This window comes from Malurus melanocephalus, unplaced genomic scaffold (assembly GCF_030028575.1).
Source record: "Malurus melanocephalus ecotype Western Australia unplaced genomic scaffold, MMel_1.1 scaffold_1036, whole genome shotgun sequence".
In the NCBI taxonomy this organism is placed as follows: domain Eukaryota; kingdom Metazoa; phylum Chordata; class Aves; order Passeriformes; family Maluridae; genus Malurus; species Malurus melanocephalus.
In genome coordinates, this window is record NW_026624268.1 from 1 (window position 1) to 17,665 (window position 17,665).

General features: G+C 41.6%; 1 protein-coding gene across 1 annotated transcript in view; it reads right to left on the reverse strand.

Moving 5' to 3' along the window:
* Nucleotides 1-6: 6 nt before the first annotated feature.
* ATG7 (autophagy related 7) overlaps nt 7-17,665 on the reverse strand; it is an 89,434-nt gene continuing 71,775 nt past the window's right edge. Inside the window, exon 19 of the mRNA XM_057386709.1 lies at nt 7-271. Coding sequence (XP_057242692.1) covers nt 239-271 — 33 coding nt within the window. The 3' untranslated portion in view covers nt 7-238. The remainder of the gene's footprint in view (nt 272-17,665) is intronic.

A 17,665-nucleotide genomic window follows, 5' to 3' on the forward strand; every position in this document is an offset into this window, starting at 1 on the left:
AGAGACCAGGTTTAAACATAACCACATTGCTCCAGTTATTTACACAATAAAAATGAAAACATGGTGAGTTCTGTCCATAACTGACTGCTTTGAAAGTGAAGTTATTCATGTCCAAACGTGGGTTCTGTTTGCATTTGCAGCAGTCAGAAGGGGTAAGCAATCATTAACTTGTCAAAGCAGGGATAAAAGGCAGGGCTGCAGTCCAGAGTGGGCCATCCTCCTCCTCAGCCACCTGATTTCAAACTGTTTCATCATCGCTCATGTCCCAGATCTGCAACAAAATACACAGTTTTAGTTGTGGACTTGAAACATGCCCTCAATACGCTCTTATAAATTCACATTACTATTTAAAAGGAATAATAAATAGAATTTTATGAACTGTTGACTAGCACCAATGGAGCTTGACAGAAAATTCAGTATTTTTCTCTTCTGTTAACAACCTGCACACCAACAATTATTTGTCATCCTGGAGGTAATTTTTAAAATACACTGTTCAGGATTTGTCACTTTGGCTATTTGCTATTTATTATCATTTACAGAAAGATTCAGATCAAACCCCAGACATTTTGGTTTGGTTTGCTGGCTCATTGGCACACATTTAATGTGAGTAATAACTTCTAATAAACAGTGCATTTTACTAAACACTGCAGCAAAATTTCTTGAAGAATGAATTGTTCACTTGACACTCAAATATTAGATCCCATAAACAGGAGCCTAAAGACAAGTTATATGGAAATTTGTACTTTTCTGTATTTTCAAGAAGAAATAAAACTGCACAATTTTGTTCTGCAGTACAACATATTTGTACTTTTACTTTCCAAGTTGCCCTTGGCCATTAAGTGGTAACAGAGTGGGAAAATAGTGAATATTTTTGCAAAATATCAAGGTGTCCTTGTGGACACGCTGAGGTGGTGGCAGAAATTCAGACCAGAATTGCAGAGCTATTTGAGGGGGGAGGAGAACATATTCCCCAGGGATCCTCCAAGCTTTTTCTTCCAGAGAAACAGGGATGATCTTAAAAAAACCCATTTTAATGCTATTTTAGAGTTTTAGCTCATGGCAAATTTACTCTTTCTACCTGGCAGGGCTTAAGCTCAGGACTAACCATGTAGGACTAACATGAGTACTGAGCTTTGAGCTGGATTTAATGACACAATAACACCAAGCTGATAATACATAAAACTGCATTTCTGCCTGGGAGCATTCCGAACTCGCCTCAATTCCCTGCGATGTTGGGAGTGGTGCAGATGACACATGACAAGTGGTTTTGATTCCAAGCACAAAAATGCCCTTTGCAGAGCTCCCAGCAATCCCTCGCTGGCCATGACCTGACCAAAGGAGCAGCAGCGCTTTTGTGGCCCTGGGGAAATGAAATCCAGTCCATCCTCTCCAAAACGCAGCTCGTGTGCTGGCACAAAGCAGCCAGCTGAGTTATTCTCTCATTTTCCATCCTGACCACTAAAATATATCAAATCCCCCGCCCCGAAACGGAGCACGAGCAGTTATTTGGGCTGTAAATTCTTCAGGGCACAAAGCAGTGTTTTACATGCACACAGTGCCTGGACAATGGGGCACTGTTCTCACTGCACAGGGTAGACAAATAAAAAATACAAATAACCCCTTTTCTGGACAGCCAACAATACCTATTGACCTATAGCTTTAATAAACCCTCACAGGGAAAAAACGGAGTTATTCTGGGATTTGAAAATGCTCTGGAAAAAAGCTCTTCAAATCCAAACATAAAATCAAACATTTCTCTGCAGTGTACAAGCTGTGTGAAAGGAAAACTCTGAATGGCAAGGTTTTCTCCATTCCTAGAAGCGTCACAAAATGGTGGTGTAAATCCTTATGGAAAATGCTGAAGGAACAGTTTGTTTACAAAAGGAAAAAAAGGTTTTCATCCTGCCCTAGATGAGCAGCTTGGAGCTTGCCAAGGCAAACACAAATGTCCAGCTCGCCAGTCAGGGTCAAGGATGTGGAAAATAAATACAAAAAACCCAAATCTTTAAATAGAGTTGATGGGATGATTCAAGGCAGAGAGAAGCACAAATCCCAAGTTCAGACAGTCCCCCTAGCCCAGTTTCTGCAAACAAAGCCCACACACTGCAGCCCTTGACAAGAAAATTCTCTCCTTGCTAAAGCAGCTCTTTTCTAGGAGGCTTTTAACAAAAAATATTCACAAAAGCACTGAAACTGGGGGGCCCAGGTATTTAATCAACACTCAAATATCCTGGGTTGAGTGGGATGATTTTTAAATGTTTGAAAAATACTTTCCCTCCAGGAGAACAGACAGTTTTACAACCTAGTTTACACTTCATGCAATATCACAGCATCAGGACTGTTAAACCATAGAATGGGTTGGGTTGGATCTTTAACTCATCTCATTCCATGTCTGGGGACAATTCCACCATCCCAGGCTGCTCCAAMYSAAATCCARCCTGGCCTTGAACCCTTCCATGGTTGGGGAACAGTATTTTGTGTCCAATTTACAAAGGTTTAGAAAGAAAACCTTTACTTAACAAAGTACATGCAGAGGGAAGGGGAAAACAGGAAACAAAAGGGAAAAACTCAATGCAGAAGTTAACAATTGCAAATTACCTTAAAGAAAACAAGCTCTGTGGGATTGTGGAAAGGAAGTTGGGTGAAATACTGACAGCTAAATTATCACAGGCTCCTAACTAAGAGCAATAGATGTTTTCAAAAAAAGACATTTAAACTTTAATAGATGATGACTATGCAAACTCCGGAGATGACTTCAAAAGAGCGAACCATTTCAGAGAGGAAATAACAAAATACACAAAGCCAAGAAAGACAACGTGTAAAATGACTGTCAAAAGAATCTGATAGCCAAAGCAAGCTGTGAATTTGTTCGTTTTTCTTTTTTCACTTCTCTGTCCTGCACACACCTGGGTGAGGCAAACCCAAACACAGCTACAGGCAATGACGGGAGAAATCATAAAATGGGGAGATAATGAAGCAGCTGTCAACCCCACCCCACTGCCTGCACAAATCTGGGCAGATTATCTGAGTGCACCTGTTCCTTCAAATACCTGCTTTTAGATTCCAACTGCCTCCGAGAGCTGCTTCAATTTCACATGCAAATTATGGCTGTTCAGGAGGAAAGAAGGATTCCCACACTTGTTTTCTTGCAAGTCCTATTATTTTTGTTAATAATAGGAAAAACGACGGGGGGGAAAGCCCACAAAACCCCACTGATTGATTTTACACAGGACCAGATTGCACATTCAATAAATCCAGCAGAACAGAGAATTCTGCATTTCCTCCCCACCCCAGTAACCCCCGGTACCTGCAACTGAACTTCCACAAAATCCTTGCTCACCTACCCAGGCAGTGGCTTTGCACCTTCACATCAACATTGATGGTTCAGATAACGGCTGCTTTTCTTACAAATCAACTTGCAAGAATATGAAAATCCCTTCAGGGGATTCAGAGAAGTTTCTTGCCTCCAAACTGCCAAACAAACAAACAAATAAATCCCACACATGCTGTTTTCTACACACAACTGAGATGAATTTACAGACACATGGACCTGGAGTGGTTTTATTATGCAAACCACGTTATTTATTATGTCAGAAATGCTTCACATATGGAGAGGGGCAAAGAGGAAAATTCTAAGGGCTGAAAATGAAATGTTTCATCCATCAAAGAGCACAGCTGAGGATCACATGGGAACACGGCCTCCCAGAGCAACTGTCAAATCCTTGTGATTTAGAAATAATCAGAGTTTTCAATGAAAAGAGAACACACTAAAGCAACTTTTTGCGATTTTACAGCAGTAAAATGTGAGGTTTTGGATGGATATGAGGTTAATCATGTTCTGTGCTCAAAAACAGAGAAAACAGAGAGAATTTTGGGCAGCCTAAACCCCATTAGAAGTGGATCCCTGTGGCTAAAGGAGCTGCAGTGGTCTGGCCAGAGCACAAACCCACCCCATGGGAGCTGCCCCACGTCCTTCTGGCTGCCCTGGCTGCATCTCCAGCACAGCAACACAAACCAACTGCACCTTGAAATCCATTCAACACCTGCAAGTCGCAGCCTGCAGCTTTTGCAGCCGTCCTGGCACAGAGCTGGGGGATAATTACAAAGTTCAGCACCCTCCTTTCATCTCCCTCTGCACGGGGAGCACTTCCCTTCATCTCCCTGGAACTCAGCACACTCTGAGTGTTCTGCACGTTCAACAATTCCCTCCCCAGCCCCCTTTCCCACAGGGAAAAGCAGCCATAGAAGAATAATAAGACAGGAGCAGTGCTCTGCTCTCAGGGGAACATTCTGCTCTGCTCAGGGCCCTCCTTCTGCCCCAAATCCAAGGGGATGCTCTCAAACAAGGACCCACTTGTGCCTCCAGGACCTCATCCTACAGTAGTTGTCCCCAATTTGTTTCAAAATTGTCTTCTAACTGTCTAAAACTCTAGCTGGAATCAGCTCTATCTGATTATAATAGATCTATTACAAGGCTATAATCTGAATAATTAATTATCAGGTATTTCTTACTTCAGCCAATACACAAATTACAAACTAATTATCCCCCAAAAAATCAAATCAGGCTTATAAGATAAGAACTGCATTTCTTTCTTCAAACTGCTTTATTTAAGCAGGAGGTGGAGAAAAAAGTGGATAATTTCTCCAGATCCCTGCAGACAATGGCCCTACCCAGCCCAGGTGACCTGGCTGACAAATTCCTCCATCCCTTGTACCTCCACAAATTCTGCTTTTCTGTGTCTGCCCCCACAGCCTTCCTTGTCTCAATGCTTTACTACAAATAAAATCAAATCAAATCAAAATCCACAAACCTTGAACTATTTTTTTTTTAAAAAAAAGATGCTTCTTTTGCCCTCATACCCTTTTCAATATTCTGTATTTTCAGCCTGCAGCTTGAAAGTCCAGGGTGATGGGGAATTCTCATTTTAATCTTAATAAACAGCAACTATTCTACATGTTCTTCTTACATGCATTTTTTAAAATAGATCTACAATACTTAGAAGTACAGAATAGTTTGTGTTAGAAAGAACTTTAAAGCCTAAATATCTTGTAGAACTGCTATCTGAAGGACTTTGAAAGCTATTTTTAAAACCAAAACAGAAAAAAAATAGTAAAAAAACAAAGAAAGGATTTGTTTACAAATAAACCTTTAGCTAGAAAGTTTTTTTTTAATAGCTCCAGTTTCAAGCAGATGTACAAACAGCAGCACCAAACAGCAATTAGTCTCTTCTGGGTTTATAGCAGTTTCCCAGGTATTCATCAGAGAATTATATTAAAACATTCATTAAAAGGATTTTTTTTTTGGTCCTGACTAACAATTAATGAAACAATACAAAAAAAAAAAGAAACAAACATAAAATGCACACTAGGGTTTTTCTGGTATAAAAACGCCTCAGACAGATTTCCTTCCATTGTTCCTTGTTTTACAAGGGGGAAAAAACCTCCCAAAGCACAGAAGCAGCAAACACAAAACCAATTTCTCTCCTGTCTAGAAGTGCTTGGAGCTGAAAAGGGCATTTTTCAGGGCAGGGCACTGGAGCTGTTGCAATGATTATATTTAAGAGGAGAGTTTCTACTGCTCAGCCTTTTCTCCAGGCTCTTAAAAACTGCAAACAAGCAAGTGTGAAAACAAATAAACACACTCCCAAGCACGTTTGATGACTGCCATTGTTCCATTCTGTGTGGGATTTTCAGCTTCATTTTCCTACCACCAAAAGGCAGCTCTCCAAGGAGAAGGTGTGTTTGAAGGAAGCCACAATTAATGGAAATTCTGCCATAGGAACGATTAGATCTGATAGAAAGCCTTTGACTGAAATGGAAATTAAACACTGTAGTATATAAAAGTGTGTATTTGAATTCTTCTGTCATCTTCCCCCTTTGATGTGCTCAGGTTTTACATTAAAAATAAAACTATAAAAAAGTTTATATCCATCACATTTATAAATCCTGCAAAAAAACGATAACAGATATAAAAGCAAATTTACTTTCAAGGCTATCTCAGCCTCGTGCAGGAAATGTGGGCTGGATACAGAAATAATTAAATCAGAATAATGAAACCATTTCTTCACCTGAGTCTGTGCCTTTCCAGCCACCCAGATTTTATTTGTTTTGYTGTAAATCTATGATTTTCCATGTTCCACTGCATCTTTTTAAMTCCCAGCTGATGCAGAGCTGCTGTYCAMGGCCTCCACATGAGCTTTCAGGTCAGAACCATCCAWCAACTGAATGTTACTGATTAAAAACCAGCAGCAGGTGAACTCCAAACCCAACTGCAGGAATAAACAACCCAGAAACAAGAAAAAGATTCTAACCCATGGTGCTTGAGGCACACTCAGTGCTCTGACACGGGGCACAGAGTCACTGAGCTTGGCTGGAGACACCTCTGGAAATCCTTTTGTCCATCCCTTCACTCCAAGCAGGTTCAGGCTGTTCAGGCTCCTGTCCCCAGAATCACCACAGAATTACAGCAGGCTTTGTGCAGCTGAGCTTTAAACAGGTCTGAGGTTCCTCAGCTTCTCCAAGAACTCTTTTTTGGATGTTTTCAAATCCAAATATGAGATTGAATCATCTCTTGAAACAAGGATGGTCTTTGTTAAATGTTACCTAACACATGTCCATCAAGATTTCTATCATCATCATCCTCCTCATCATCCTCCTCATCCTCCTCATCATCATCATTCTCATCCTCATCATTCTCATCCTCATCCTCATCCTCATCCTCATCCTCATCCTCATCCTCATCATCCTCCTCCTCCTCATCATCATCATCAACCTCCTCAACCTCCTCCTCCTCATCACCACAATGCAGCCCCTGACACAGCAACACCTTCCTGGCAGGACCAGCCACTCATCCACTCCCAGTCTTTCCAAAACCTAAAGATGCTGATTTATACAGTTCTGTTCACCTAAAACCCAGATAATTCTCATTTATTCCTGAGAAATTGCAGCCAGAACCAGCTGGCTGGGCAGACAGGATTCATGTTGCTCATCCCACCACTCTTTGTGCAATCAGAGATTTTGGGTGGGAGAAGGAGCTAAGATTGACATTTGTAAACCATGTCATGAAGAGACAGTGCCAGGTGTTGTGAGGATTCTTGAGAACTGGGAAAATCTTCATCTTCTTTTTTAAAAAAACCTCCCAAATTCTATAGGGAGGGGGAAAAAAGTCCATAGAAATTGTCAAGGCTTTACTGATTAAAGACCACAGATCATTTTCAGATGAGATTGAGATTCTCACAACAAAACAAAGGATTATTGGAAGGTCAGCTGAGCCTCAGAGGAGTCAAGTTTTGACCTTACACCTACAGCATTTTCATGTTTGACCATCCACACTCCACCTTCACCAAGTATAGCTGGCAAACACGAGCAAAATGTGCATTATTCAAAATCATTCCACAAACAACAACAGGGATCCTTTTCAGCTGAATTCCCATGATTAGAAAATACCATTTTGGCAGGAAAAATGAACACATTTCCCACGTGCACTTATATCATCTCACATGTGGAGTTTGTGCACATCTTTAGTGTAACCAGACTTCCTCTTGTGTGCTGTCTGCAACGCGTAAGTAATAGAAAACTTGAAATGCAATCAAAATATTAATTCATGAAAACTTTGATTTATCCAGTGATCTCACTAATCTCATCATTGCTTCCATGGAGATCCATGTGGTGTGTACACAACATTKCTATCTTGTGGAGGAGGCAGCAAGAAGTTATGGAAAACTTTCTCCTCTCTTACAGTAGGAAAGCTCTTCATATAGTTAGAAATGAAAATAATTTGTGAAGATTGAAGATGAGTGAATAAAGGAACGTGGTTTGCAGCATTAAATGCTCAAAGGATACTGGACTATCAGATTTATTTCATTTACATAGTTCAGAAACTTAGGGAAGATAAATGCATTATATGAAAATCTCAATTCCAGTTTCCCTCATGGTTAATCCTGTCAATCCCCATCACATTTATCAAATAGATAAAAAATATTATCCAGCATATTTGCTGTGTCCATACATTAACAATAAATAACAGCCTCAACTTCACTCACACATTTCTGTACTGATTTAAAACCATATGTCCAACCCAGACTGAGCTGAAAACTCGTCCAAGTGTCAGATTTAATCCTGTAACAGGAATAAATACAGGAAAACAGAAACAACTGAGCAAACGAGAACTGTCATGAGATCGTGCAGAGATTCTGGGCCTGGAGGGTCTCGGATGACTCTGGATTCTGCAAGCCCTTTCAAAACTGCTTTTCATTTTCTGACCACAGAATTGCAACATCTGCTGGCCTCACAGATTGTCTGCAAGTGCTGTGTCCCAGCTATCAAATCTCGTATTTTATTCCTGATTTTTTATCTGCTCTGCTGGACCTGCTGTGACAAAGGGGGTGCTCTGCTGTTGGTTTTTATTCCCAGGAACAACGTTTTACCCAGACCCTGATGGTGGGTGAACCTTATTCCCAATCTGCTGAGAAGCTCCTTTTAGAAATTTGATTGCAGCAGCAAATAGAGTGAGTGTGGCTTCAAAATGGGGATACAGAGCTGGGCTGTTGAGTGAATTTTCCATCAAATTCATCTTAAAACAAGCAACAGATCTCCTGCACTTTGAGAAACAAACTTTACTCTTTCATGGTACTAAATCTACTACTAAATTTTCTTTTTYCAATTCACCTCTTCTCCCTCTGCAAAGAAAGAACATTCAACCCTGGGGTTATACTCTTTTATAAATATTTAAAATCCCATTCCACTCCTGGAATCCCAGAATTCCTGGATGGTTTGGGTGGGAAGGGACCTCAAAGCCCATCCAGTGCCACCCTTTACCATGGGCAGGGACACCTCCCACTGTCCCAGGCTGCTCCCAGCCCCAATGTCCAGCCTGGCCTTGGGCACTGCCAGGGATCCAGGGGCAGCCACAGCTGCTCTGGGCACCCTGTGCCAGGGCCTGCCCACCCTCTGAGTAGGGAATTTCTTCCCAAAATCCCATCTAAATCTCTCCTCTTTCAGTTTAAAACCACTGCCCCTTTCCTGTCACTACAGGCCCTATAAAAATCCCTCTCCCTCCTTCTTGTGAGCTCCTTCAGGCTCCTTCAGGCTCCCTGGATCGTTCCCTTCTCCAGGTGAGCACTCCCAGCTCTCCCAGCCTGGCTCCAGAGCAGAAGGGCTCCATCAGCAGTGAATAAAACAATTCACTTTATTCCATTTTGAAAGTTTTTCAGTTCCTTACAGAACTGATAATAAACCACAATTAACAGGAACAGGTGATCATGGGTGTTGCATAGGGGAAAACTGAAGTTGCCATAGAAACCAAAGCACAAAAGGTTTAGGAAGCACAACATTTGCTTGATAAATAATGAAAACATTACATTCTTCTGTACAAGTCTTTTTAAACTGAAAAATGAATCTGAGGAGCACTCTCCTAACCATGAGCTTTAGGGTCCCTTCCAACCCAAAAYAGTCCAYGATTCTGTGAAATGTTTKGGKCTAAWTGTGAGAAACTCAGAGTGTGTCATCTGAAWGGCTACAATGCAAGACTCAGGAAAATGGTTTTATTAAAAAAACCCAAAACACTTYATAAGAAATATTTGGATCATCTCTTTACCCTGACAACTTTTATGATCCCACCCCTGAAATAYGGGTTTTTCCTGAGTGAACTGGAACCCTTTTGCTGCAGTGCTCAGGGATGAGCTGCATCCCAAGCTCAGCCCCACGTGGCATCATCTCAGTCTGAYTGCACACCAAATCCTCATTCCCTTCTCTTGGCTCCATGGAATGTTCTTGCAAAATGCCAAAGCTGCACTCAACTCTTGTGTAATGCAGAGACTTCAAAAAAACCCAAACCCGAACCCAAAGCACCCCCCAGAAGATGTGTAAYACAAAGGACAGTTTTCCCAGGAGCAGTATTCCACCCAAACACACTCACTGGCAGCTCAGGAAAGCAAATTCTGTATTTTCAACCCCCTCTCCTGCATTAACATTTCAAGTGCTGCCACTTTAGCACAATATTTGTCTGAGAACTCTTATGTGCCTTTGATATTTCTCTTCTGGGCTGATAAATAAATGCATCATTATTCTAYTGAAGGAATTCTTTGTCCTCAAAACTATATAAAATTTTCATATTGCAACTAAAACCTGAGRGTTTGATTTCCTCCACATCAGAATGGCCATTTTTCCCCATTTTATTTTGAATTATGGGTAACAGAAGAGATTTCCTAATGAGCTAAATCTGAATTACTCACATTMTTCTCTGYCCCTCTGCCCAGCATTTCACAYAATGACCCACRGTCCAGTTCCACTGTACAGATTAARCAAAGTTTTCCYTCACCTTTAAAGTCATGAGCTGTTTCTTCCGCAGAGAAAAGTTTGTAGTTACCATAATCTGGCACAGGCAACCTTGGTAAATTATTCCAGATTATAATGGAGAATAAAATTCATTTACAATGGTGATTTTTCCAAATCAGAGCTTTGTCAGTGCATTCTATAGGATAAGGGAAGCTTTAAGAATCTTCCTGGTCACACATAATTCACCTAAAGAAATAATTTCCTTTCAAAAAGCAATTCCTTCTTTCTCTAAGAATGCTATCAATTTAATATTTGTTAAACAAATTAAATTGCACTGACATTATTATGTTGCTCAGATGACTCAGACATATTTATTATGAATCATTTAATTCTCCAATGGGTTGCGTGTCCTAACTGAATTTTATTTATTTTAAGGCTCATCTGTTGGTGGCAGAGGGGGATTGGTAAGGGAAAGAGGGGATGGCATTTCTTCTTCATGTGCTGCTCATGGTGAAGTTCCACTTCCAGCTGAAAAACCTAAACAGCAAATTTAAATATTTAACCAAATACTAATTATTTTAATACCAAACAAATCATCTATACACCGTACAAACATGTACTTTATAATCTTTACATTATAATTATAATAATGATGAAAGTTTTGAAAGCCATGGAACTGTTTTCTGATTCAGAAAGTTCCTGAAGAACCAAATGCTGAGCTGTCCTGSTGTGATTTCACTGAAATCAGGACTGTGAAATGAGTACTCGTTTCCTCCTGATCTGATACCCTGAGATGATTGTCCAGAGTGACGTTGGTGGTGTTAGGAAGGAACTGCTCATGGAAACTTTCGTGTTCCTTTGTCTTTGTGCAGCYCCATGAAAATCTCAGCAGCGACAGAAGAGTTCCAGAACATTCACCAGCAGCACTGAGGGGCTAAAATCCACCCAGCCATGGACAGCCCTACCTCAGGCTGGGGTTTGCACTCTTCATTCCTGAGATGGCTCCTTGGAAGAGCATTCCAGGCTCCAGAAAACTGCTCCAGTTACCAAAGGGAATGAGGGACAGCAGAGCACCAAGCCCTTGTCAGAAACCCCTGTGTGTGCCCTGTTTGGGAGCACTCAAAATGGGAAATGACTGCAGGACAGCAGGGAATGCTCCTACTGGGAAATCTGAACCATCCCAGTAACCACAGATCAAACTGGGAGAGGAATTCCCTGTGTGTGCTCTGTTTGGGAGCCCTCCCCAGCAGGGAAATGATTGCAGGACAGCAGGGAATGCTCCTACTGGGAAATCTGAACCATCCCAGCAACCACAGATCAAACTGGGAGAGGAATCCCAACTGGTTCCTTCATTTCTAGAAGGATTCTTTCCAGGATTTAWCAGGATTCTTTCTGAAATATTCCAGAATTATTTTAAATCCACATTCCAAACCACACGTATTGTGTGATGCAAAAAAGGAGAATTGGGAACAGTGAGGAGGGGATCTCATGAGTGGCACACCCTGAGTGGCAGTGGAGCCCTGTCACCCACCCCAAAGCCTCTCCCCAGCACCACAAACCTCATTTATTYCTGTCTGAGCTTTCATTTGTTCATTCTCTGGTTAATCAGGCACAAAGCTGTCCTTGCCATCAGCTGCAGAGCACCAGGCTCGSTTCCATCTGTCCCTGCAGAGCTCCAAACCCACACTCAGGAGTCTCCACATGAAAGCAGGAGCTGAGCAGAGATTCCCAGGGTCCTTCTGTGAGTCACGGTGGCAGGAAAGCTGCTGTGGTCATGAACAAACAGCACTGGCTTTTCTGACTGTTCCCACAGAAAGCAAAGTCTGCTTTTGGGCTGCCCAAAATTCCCTGCTTCCAGGGAATTACAAAATCCAAGTGACAAACACTAAGATATTCCTTCAAAAATTAAAGTTCTTCATAAACCCCAAAACAGAGAGCCCATGAACAGCTGAAACGTTTCTGCACAAAGAGAAAAACTCCTGTCCCTGCAGGGAACAGGCTGGAACCTGCACTGGCAAACTCCTGAASTGTGGAGCACAGGCTGTTCAGTCATGTCTGCCTCATTCCACACAGCTCCAGCAGCTCTCCAAAGCTGCTTTTCCACCCCTTTTTTCCATCCAAGAATCCCCCYCTGTGTGGTCACCATCACCCAGGCACCTGCGAGCAGCAGCTCCCAAATTCAGGAGCCAAAGGAACAACCCCAGGGATGGCTGCAGGGATTTTGTGCCATCCAAGGGTGGCTTGGAGAGATGGCCAAGCAGATGTGAACCTCCCACCACCACAGACCAAACTGGGAGAGGAATTCCCACTGGTTTCCCCATTTCTAGAAGGATTCTTCCCAAGATTTAACAGGATTCTTTCTGAAATAGTCCAGCAAAGWTTTTAATCCAAAACAGCCAAAAGCTATTTCCCCTCATATTTCATGATGTAAAAAAGGGRTAATTGGAAAGCAGCAGGGAGGGGGATCTCGTGGAGATGACCTGTGCAGGGAACAAGGGTGAGTTTGTGTTCCACAACAGCCAAACAGAGATTTCCTGCTCTGGCAGTGGGATCCCCACCTCCAACCCACACCCTCTCTTCGTTCCTGCAGCAAGAATCTTCCCTTCAGCTTCATTTTTGCATTCTGGAGAACTTTCAGCCTTGCACATGATACAAAAACAGGTAAATTATATGTATTTTACCAAATAAATTATATGTATTTTACCAAAGTCTGAATTGATATATAAAAATACATTTAATAAATCATTTAAATTTAAACTCCATCTCTTCTGAACAAAAAAACTACATCTGGGCTTCATGTCTCATTAAAGAACTGAGCAGGATTTGTTTTCCACAAGCAAAAAAACCCTCAAAGATCAGGTTCAATAAAAGAAATGATTTATCTCCACTGATGTCTCCAAGTTCTAATCTGGGGCAGTGATAACATCAGTGACATTAGCTGAGAGACAATTGCTGTTTGCTTTATTTAGAGYAGCCAATCAAAAAGGGATTTATCTCCAGACCAGAACTTTTCCCACACTGAGGAGAAATGAAATTCATGTGGAGCCCAAGCACAAAGCTGGGCAGGCACATCCCAGAATTTCACTRGGGGGAATTTGTTTTTTAAATTATGGCTAACAAGAAGAAAGAGTCAAAACCCAACAAATTGTTCAAAAGGCAGAACACGTTCCAAGTTATTGTAATCACAGAGGTTCGTGCAAAGATGAAAAGTGCTGTAAAAACTTACGGAAAATTATGCAGTGAGGCAAAGGTTCCTAAGAGGTAATGGGGAATGGGGTAATTATTGCATTTCTTCATGTTTGTGACTGGACTCAGAGAGCATSGGAGCAGGAGGACAATGGGATGCAATTGTGTTCATTTATACACCAAGGCACAGTTACATTAATAAAGGCAATTTTGTTACTTGGAGAAAATTGTGGCATTGCCTTGATTTACAATCCATAAAAAAAAAGGAAATCAGAACCATCTCCAAAAAGGGCAGCACCTAAAGTGATGAAATCATGCAGGATAAACATATTCAGGTTGTCTGATTACTGGTGACAGGTCTAAAAAATGAGTCAAAGGGTATTTATTAGAAGTGTTTATGGAAACTGAGATGGAAAATGTAGTAACTGGTTCTAAAATCACGACAGGCCAGAAGCACCCTGCAGGAGCAGAAAGGTGTCAGAAAGCTGCCAGCAGTGGGGATGAGGAGAGTTCAAAAGGAAACTGAAATAAAGAAAAATGATTTTTAGGACAAGCTGAGAGTTTGGTCACGAGCTGCACAGATCWAAACATGGAAAAGCTTGTGGAGACTGACAACATGAAGGAAAAAGAGGTGCTAGAATAAAAAAATACTGCATGCAAAACATGGGTAAAGCATGGGGGACAGAAGAGAATAATAACAGGGAAAATCCTGGATGAAAAAATGCCAGTGCCACACAAAAATCCTCCTGGCAGCCAGTAAAGCCATCTCAGTACGGGTGGCACATTTGCCTGAAGATTAGGAAGTGTCATAACAACAATCTGGACCAACATCTTTAAGAAATATCATGAGATATGGGAATATTATGATTTTGAAGTTTAAGAACTGGATTAAACAACGTAAGTGAATCTTAAATATTGGGATATGGTGATATTGTGCTATATGGGAATATTATGAATTCTGAAGTACAAGAACTAAATTAAATAGCATAAGTGAATCCTAAACATTGTGCTATATGGGAATATTATGATTTTTGAAGTACAAGAACTGGATTAATCAACATAAGTGACTCTTAAACATTGTGATATTGTGCTATATGGGAATGTTATGATTTTTGAAGTTTAAGAACTAGATTAAACAGCATAAGTGAATCCTAAATATTGTGCTATACGGGAATATGATGATTTCTGAAGTTTAAAAACTGGATTAAACAACATAAGTGAATCCTAAAGATTGTGGTATATGGGAATATTGATTTTTAAAGTTTAAGAACCAGATTAAACAACATAAGCAAATCCTAAACATTGTGATATTGTGATATTTTGCTATATGGGAATATTATGATTTCTGAAGTTTAAGAACTGGATTAAACAACATAAGTGAATCCTAAACTTTGTGCTATATGGGAATACTGATTTTTTTGAAGTATAAGAACCGGATTAATCAGCATAAGCGAATCTTAAACATTGTGATATTGTGCTATAAGGGAATATAATGATTTCTGAAGTTCAAGAACTGGATTAAACAGCATAAGTGAATCCTAAATATTGTGCTATATGGGAATATTGATTTTTGAAGTTTAAAAACTGGATTAAACAACATAAGTGAATGCTAAATTTTGTGCTATATGGGAATGCTGATTTTTGAAGTCTAAGAACGGGATTCCACAGCACAGGTGAGTCCTGCCAGCTGTGCCACACAGATCCCCCAAGCCCTGCTGTGCTCCAGGACTGTGGCCAGCACTTGTCCCCATCCCAGCAGGGACCATCCCCATCAGGGACAGCAGCCCCTGTGCCCCAGACCCAGAGCTGCTCCAGATCCCCCTTCCCCAGGGGTGCACAGCAGCAATTCCAGCCTCCTGCTGAACCCCATTTGTCCCTGCAAAGGCTCTGTCTGTTTGGGCCCCAGGCTGCGTGTTGCCAATGATAAAAGCAGCTCTTTCCAGCTCCGAGCAAGGCAGCTCTGTGCCAGTGTCAACACGACAAACTGGGGGATGGAGGGAGGGGAAGAGGAGGGAGCTCTGCACCCCTCTCCGGGCAAGCAGGAACAGACATTTCCCCTCTGGCTCATCCCGCTGTATTTTTAACCTTCTCCAAGCTGACTAGACTGGAATTGTTGCTCTGGCAGCAATTACAAACCCAACTCGTTCTGATTGTTCTTACGACACAAAGATGAAGAAACGTCCCTGGAAATTGTTCTGCGCCTTTGATTTACGTTCAGCGCTCGCTGGATCAGTGTTTGCCTCGTTCACAAACAGCCAGTGAGGAAATCAAAGGGATTTCTTGAGAGGAAGCCAAAAGGCAATGTTTTATGCTGACCTACACATATGAGGTAAGGAGGTTGGGTTTTTTCCCCTCGTGAGTGAACAAAAGTTCAGTTTCAGGAGGGGAATACCTTTGTGACAGCACATAAATTAGAATTTGGGACAGACAGACACACAGCCCCAACAGACTGCAGTGGCTGATCACAGTAGCCAGGAATYACAGAATATTCTGAGTWGGAAGGGACCCACAGGAATGTCCAAATTGCACCCAAATAAGACTTTTCAAATATTAATAATTAAAATCATGACTAAGATCACAGAATCACAAACTGGCCTGGGTTTGATGCACACAAGTGTTCACCAGGAGCCAGAACAGAAAGTCTGAACAGTCACTTATTAAATCCTGAGGAATCATCCCCCTACCTAAAGAGAATATTTATAATATTACAAGGTGCAGAGAGAATGTGTTTGAGGAATTTGCAAAATTCAGAGGCACTTCACAGCACTGCAATGCCAATTTGAATTTTTAAACGTTTTGACTCATGCTGCCATKAATTTTCATGTGCAGAAAACACTCTAACAAACATAGTCAAAATACCCTGCAGACAAATGCAGGTAAGATTCAATTTCAAATAATTCACTTCTTATTTCCATGATGTGCATATCCCTGTGGAACACAGCAAAGATTTTCCACAGAGCACAAAGCCCAAAAGAGGCTTGTGAATGCAAAGCCAGTGAGTTACCTGGGTTATCCCTTTAAGACACTCCATAGCATGCAGGATTCTTTACTGGCATTTTTGTTTATGTACAGTGAGCTTTCACAGATTTTATTTATAAACTCTTGTTTGGAATTTTCAATTATTTTATTCCCCAGCGCTTCTCCTTTTATGGCCATCTGTTTCTTCCCATATTTTGCCCCAAGGCACATCAGCTGTCTCCACAGCTGAATGAAATCCCCATCCCTGGTTCAAAGAAAAACTTTTTATTTCTTGTTTATTTGTTTAACTAGAAAGAAGCCACCCATCAAAAGGAGAAGCCTTTACCTAAGAGCTGGGTCTCGGGATGCTGCACACATTCTCCCCACAAAAATCTGCATGCTCTGACTTTGAAATGCAAGAAAATAACACATTATTGAGTGTGGTGGGAGACTGAACTGTTGTTACGATTGTTAGGGCTGCTCCTGAATGTTTTATAATAGAAAGAGGTAATTAGTGGAAATTTTCTCTTCAGTTCATGATTCTAAATGGAGCATTTCTTACAGGTGCTGTGTAGTAACTGAGTTGTGAACAGCCACGTGCAGAATGAAAAATATGATCTGAATCAGTGCAAATAATAAAAAAAAAAAACTGGTGCCTGGCTTGGCATAATGCAAGAAAATGATGTTTAACTGAAAAAAATCTAAATGGGCATTGCTGTCATTGACTCAGGAGAGAAAGTGAGACGCAGGAAGGGAGAGGAGATGAGGAGAAGCAGGAAGTTAACAAAGAGWTATATTTAGGCTTTTTATCTAAAATTTTCCAGCAAACGTGTTACAGCCAAGAGTCCYGAGATGAGTTAGAAGCAGCCAAAGCTGCCTGGAACAGGGTAAGCACCCAGCTCTGGACAGCAGAACAGTTCCCATAAAATCCTGCAGCCCGACCCAGCAAACCAAACATCTCAGAGCTCACACCCCTCACCCAGGCCGGGCCACCCAAGCCTCACCCAGCACCCAAACCCTGCCTGGAGGGCACTGGGGAGGGACTGGCACTGGGAAATGGGGCAGGAAACTCACCTGGGGCGAACAGATCACAGCCCAGACAGAATCCAGCAGCAGCCCTGACAGGAGAAAGGGAAATGGGGATGGCTCACTGAGGATGGAGCTGAGCAGGAGCTGGGCTGTGCTCAAACAGTCTGAGGGCAAATGGTGGAGCTCCAGCCACCCCAAATCCTGCAGCTTTTCCTTG